The 5,244-nt window shown below is 57.0% G+C and overlaps 1 protein-coding gene across 1 annotated transcript in view; it reads right to left on the reverse strand.

Annotated features, from left to right (window-relative positions):
* Window positions 1-469: 469 nt before the first annotated feature.
* The window catches only part of TUFT1 (tuftelin 1), a 10,567-nt gene continuing 5,792 nt past the window's right edge, over window positions 470-5,244 (reverse strand). Inside the window, exons 7-12 of the mRNA XM_009324823.1 lie at window positions 4,436-4,564; window positions 3,569-3,663; window positions 2,845-2,950; window positions 2,210-2,293; window positions 1,299-1,399; window positions 470-970 (exon numbers count right to left, since the gene is read on the reverse strand). Coding sequence (XP_009323098.1) covers window positions 916-970; window positions 1,299-1,399; window positions 2,210-2,293; window positions 2,845-2,950; window positions 3,569-3,663; window positions 4,436-4,564 — 570 coding nt within the window. The 3' untranslated portion in view covers window positions 470-915. The remainder of the gene's footprint in view (window positions 971-1,298; window positions 1,400-2,209; window positions 2,294-2,844; window positions 2,951-3,568; window positions 3,664-4,435; window positions 4,565-5,244) is intronic.

Here is a 5,244-nt window from a genome sequence, read left to right on the forward strand (position 1 = left end):
TAGATGTGCACAGGCTCCTTTCCCGAGCGCGGGCGCACACAAGACAGGTAATAGCTGGCAAGGCCAGAGGAAGCTGGTTGGTATTTTCCAGTTCAAACATGGGACAGGCAGTCCTCAGCTGTGCTCCCGTGGGGGTGGACAGCAGCAATCATGCCCGTCACCACATCATTGGAAGACACCAATAATTTATTGAAATAAATACAGGTAACAAACCAAACAGCCTCTGGGTTTAAACACTACACGTACGTCGGGTACAATTTCTCTACGCTCTTGGGAGAAGCATGGTGATACACTGATTTTTGGCCACGTGAGCCTTTGCCAAGTCCGGAGCAGCCAGATATGTGCTGGAGATCGGAGGTGGAGGCTCCCAACTTGTCACGCATTGGGCTTCGTTGTAGGAAGGAGTTCGGTTTCAGGAAGATTTCTTTCTTCTTTGTAAGAGTGATTTTTTTTTTTTTTTTAAAACCAAAAAAGGTTAAACCCCAAGTCCATGTTGGCAAGCTGCAAGCTGAAGGGGGGGCTCTGTTCGGATGAGGCCCTTCAGAAGCAAAGGCTGCTCTCGCAGAGCAACCCCGGCAAACCCAGGACTGACCAGGGAAAGGGAGCCCGGCTCTCCAGCCAGAGAGCCACCGTGTCCATGCCGGGACCGGCTGCTCCCGGCCTCCAAACTGGCATCCGTGTGACCTTGGGACCCAGTGGGGACAGCAATGTGGACGCTTCACAAACCTCCTTCCTCTGCCAGGACCGCCCCGGCTACGTCTGTCCTCGGCTGCCACAGTTCTCCAGGGCACAGCCCTCCGCCGACAGCTCCGGGGAGACTCCGGGAGCACAGAGGCCAGAGGGCGGCAGTCAAGCAGGGAAATCCAGTCAACGATAACAAGGGGAGAGTCTTCAGCTCGGACCGGCCCTCGAAACTCATGTCTCCACTACTCGAATGAGAGGCAGCGGCTTGGGGCCCGTCAGCCTTTTGCTGCAAGAAAGAAAAGAAAGGATTAGTTCAGACAGACGAACTGGGTGGGGTTTGAGGGGAAAACCTGTGGGAGAGGTCCTGCCCCAGCCCTGGTCGGTGATGGCTCCCCCCAAAGCTGCCCGCAGGAGGGACCTCTGCCCCCCTGTACCCCCCTGAAGGAGGGATGCGGGAACGGAGACCTCTCTGCAAACAGAAAAAAAATACAGCGCGTTTCCAGAAGAGCATCCCCGAGTCCAGCATCATCTCCCAGACTGCAGCTCCTGCTGCCCCAGATAAGACGTGGACCTGCAGATGAAGCCGCTGAGCACCAGGCAGGCTCCCCACGTACCTGCTCACGTACTCCGACTTCGAGCGCACTCTGGAGCTGTGGCCGCCCCGGCTGACTTGCTTCTCGATCAAGTGCTCTATGCGGTCATGCATCTCCAGGTTCTGCAAGAGACGGAGCCGCTGTTAGCGATGGGGAGCTGGGGACAGGCGGGCTGCGGGCACGCAGATCGCTTGCCGAGGGATGCTCCAGCAGAATCTCTTGAAATGGGGCAGCTTTTTCTTGAGGGAAATGAAATCCAGCCCGACATAAGGACTGCTCGCCAAAGGAGAGCCGGGATGGTTTGTGAGACCTGCCGAACACCCAACAGAAACCCACCAGCACACGATCTCTCTCGCTGGATCTGTTTTCCACCTGGGTTCACGGCGGGCTGTGCTCACACACGCCATCCCCATGCAGAAATTAGCAAAATAAGTCACTGAGGAGGGAAGACAACGCCAGAAGTGCCAATGCAGGTTTTTCCTCCAAAAGAGGAGAGAGGTTTGACACTTGTTACAATCCTAGAGGCTGGAATGCAGTTTTAATTTCTGACACGCACGCACTCAGCTGCAGCTTTGTAAGCAAGAAGGGTTTTGCTGCCAGAGAAATGTGCTTGATGAGATTATTTTGGACTTGGCTTGAGTTCACAGCTGCTCCAGCAACTCCGGCTGCACTGGAAACCATCACACCAGCTCGGGGAACCAGCACAGCCCTGGGGGCTGCGGAGGGCACATTTTCCTACGCGAAGCAGGTGTCAGTGCCAGGGAAGGGCTTTGCTGCCGGCCGCTCTGCCTAGAGCAAAGCTCGTCGCCGCGAGGGAGCCCAGCCATGACCCGCAGGCGCGCAAAGCCAGTCGCACCGGGAGGTTTCAACGGGAGGGTCTGAGCTCGGAGCACGCCCCGTGCACCCCCTGAAATGGCCCCACTAAGACGCACCTCAGCCTCCAAGTAAGCGACTCTCTCCTTGAGCTCCTGGATCATGGCATCTTTGGCCTGAATCACCGTTTTGGAGTTCTGGAGCTGTAAGAGAAAAGTTCACAGCGGCTGAAAATCCCTCTGGTGTACAGCTGGGCTGGAGAAACGTCTAGGAAGGAGGGCAGCTTAGCCAGCCACCCTTCTGCCTGTTAACCCACAACGTTAACTCCAAGGTCTGCATAAAAACCAATCAAAAAAAGCCTCAAATTAAGTCAGAGAATTAATCCCCAGGTGAAGGAGCCTCCGCTCACACAGTTCGAGATGCAACTCTTTCAGCAGGCCAAGCTGGGTGCACAGCACTCCTTTTACACTCCTTGCATTACCTTCCCCGGCCCAGGGCAGCTCGCACCGCAGGCTTTGGGCTGTCACCCCGGGGTCAGTCCCCGCTGCAGGACAGGGCTCTGGGCTGCCTTTGAACTTGTGTCCCTTTGGTTTGCAAAGGGACTCAGCCCCACAAACCAGCAATCCTTTGCTTCCAAGCAGCTTAAGAGATTTTTTAATTTTTTTTTTTCTCCTTTCTCTTTTTTTTAAGTCCCCTCTGAGTCCTCCCAGGCTCTCCCCCATCCACCCTCCCAGCCCGGCCCCGCTCCTCTCACCTGCTCGATCATCTGGCGGACTTTGCGTTGCTGGCTTTTCAGCATGTCGTCCAGATGGTGTATCTTCTCCCGCAGCATGGCCACCTCCTTCTCCAGCTGGGCTGACCTGGGAGAAGGAGAGGACAAGAGTCCAGGAGCCATCGGATGGCTTCCCAGAAAGGGAGCACCCACCCAGCTATGCCCAGAGCAGCCTTTATCAGCCAGGGCTCCTCTACAGCCGCACAGGTCTTGAAATATTTTGACTAGACGAGGCAAGGAGAGGCAGAGACAAAACCCATTCAAGCAGGAGCCACAAAGACTAGCAACCACAGACTGCAGGGACTCAGGAACATCAGGAAGAGTCAGGCCACAAACAAGGCCTTCCAGAAACAAGCCATTGCCAATTAGCCCCTGGAGCACAAGCATACTGGCTGGGTGGAACGAATCCAACATTACGGGGAGAATCGGCTGCAGCAGGGCAGGACCTGCCCCAAGCTCCCAGCCCGCAGCGGGGCCGCTAGAGGTCTCCGGGCAGCCCAGCTCCAGAGCTCCGGATCTCTCGGAGCAGGGAAAAGCTGCGGGAGGTATTTGGAGATTAGTCAGCTCTTGGGAGTAGGGTGCTGTTTTGCAAGCCAGAGAGCAAGCACGCCCTTCACAGGAATGTGCAGTCATGCCCCAGCGAGCTGACACCCCGACCCAGCAGCGTGGGCTTGCTCTGGCAGCCGAGCCGGAGGCCAAGCCTCACCGGTCTTGTTCGGCGAGCTTGTCACCTTCCACGCTTCGCAGCCTCGCCAGCTCTGCTTCGCCTTCTTTCATCTTCAGCAGCAAACTCCTGTGCTCCTGTGGCAGAGCGAGAGGCCGCGTTACACGCACGGAAACAAGTCGCAACACATGCTCCTTGGCCTCCGCTGCACAGCAGCAAACTACAAACACCCAGGGAGCCAGGCAGGCTCAGCTCAGCCTCCCCACTCAATCTGCGGGTTGTTTTCACGAGCATTAAATTTACATGCGAGAGACAGACAGACAAGAGCAGCCGCAGAGATGACCGACAGCAGACGTCCCACTCCTTTACCCCTAGGTTACAGGCAAGGCACCAACCCATCTCCTTCCCCGCTGTCAGGCCAGGGAAGGCAGTCCCAGATCACTTCATCCTCATACTGCACTGTTAGATTTATGACTTAATGTTATTATGAGCAGACCACAGCTGGGGAAAAAAAAAAAAATCAAGGCTGGAGGTTGTGTTAATGCCCCCATGAGAAGAAGAACCGGGCGGCTGTCTAGACTGTGCACTCGTTTCCAGGATACCTGGAAGAGTTTGCACAGACCGACCAGATCTTCTAGACCTGAGAAATGCAAGTCTAAATCAGCAACAGTCGGTTTTCAGCCGTTCCCAGCAGCTGGCTTTGCCCAACGCTTTTGGGTTAAACCTGGTTTGGAAGTCAAACCCTCCGTACGGTGGGTACCCTACAGCCGGTCCAAGACCCGCTGCAGGGTCTGCGCTGAGCACTGCCGAACTTACCACCACCGGGCTTTCCCATTCCTCCCCCAGCGGAGCGGGACCAGGCAGCTCCGCTAACCCCATCAGCCCCCACCGTGGCTTCAGGGCCGGTACCTTCTCCATCCCTGCCAGGAGTCTCTGCAGCTCATCCACCTGCACCTCCTTCTCCGCCACGCTCTTCTCCGCTCTCCGCAGGGCAGAGCTCGTCTGCTCCACTTCCTCCTGGTACTGCGAGACCGTCCTCTGCAAACAAGACGGAGATGCCTTTACCCCCGACCCTCACGTGCCCGGACACCCGAGCCGCCGGAGCCCTTCTCCCGAGCAATGTTTTGAAGCCGCACCGGTGCTCGAAGCCTTGGCAGGCGGATTTTGCCGAAGGCAGCCGGGCGTCTCAGCAAACAGCCCGACATGCTTCAGAGAGAAGAGGTTCTTCAGAAAGCTCCCCGGCTTCAAAGCACTTCAAAGGAGCAAGCGCTTAAATGCTGTAGCAATAAAGGCTCCTCAAACGCAAGAGACATGTTGGTTCTCAGCCACATGCGCTCTGGGGCTGTTTGCAGGCTCCTCTCGGGCCACCTGCCCGAGGAACCGACCTCGGCAGCCAGCCCCACGCCTGCACCAACGGCTCAGGAGCCGAGAGGGGACAAGGGTGTCCCCGTGGGTCCCCACGACAGCTGGAGAACAGGCTCAGACAACAAGGCACACCGAGAACATCTGGACAGTGCTGGCAGGATCACCAGCTGCCAAAACACCCATCCCTGCCATCCCCGGGATCTCCATCCCGGCTCAGAGCCCGCAGTCAGCATCACAGCTGCCCGAAGACCCCAAAATGCCACCAAACCACGCGACTTCCTACGCTCAAGGACAGACGTCCTCGGGGTACATGCCACCGCTGCGGGCAGGTGGACGTCCCCGTGCTGGAGGAA

Source organism: Pygoscelis adeliae, unplaced genomic scaffold (genome assembly GCF_000699105.1).
Source record: "Pygoscelis adeliae isolate BGI_AS28 unplaced genomic scaffold, ASM69910v1 Scaffold890, whole genome shotgun sequence".
Lineage (NCBI taxonomy): Eukaryota > Metazoa > Chordata > Aves > Sphenisciformes > Spheniscidae > Pygoscelis > Pygoscelis adeliae.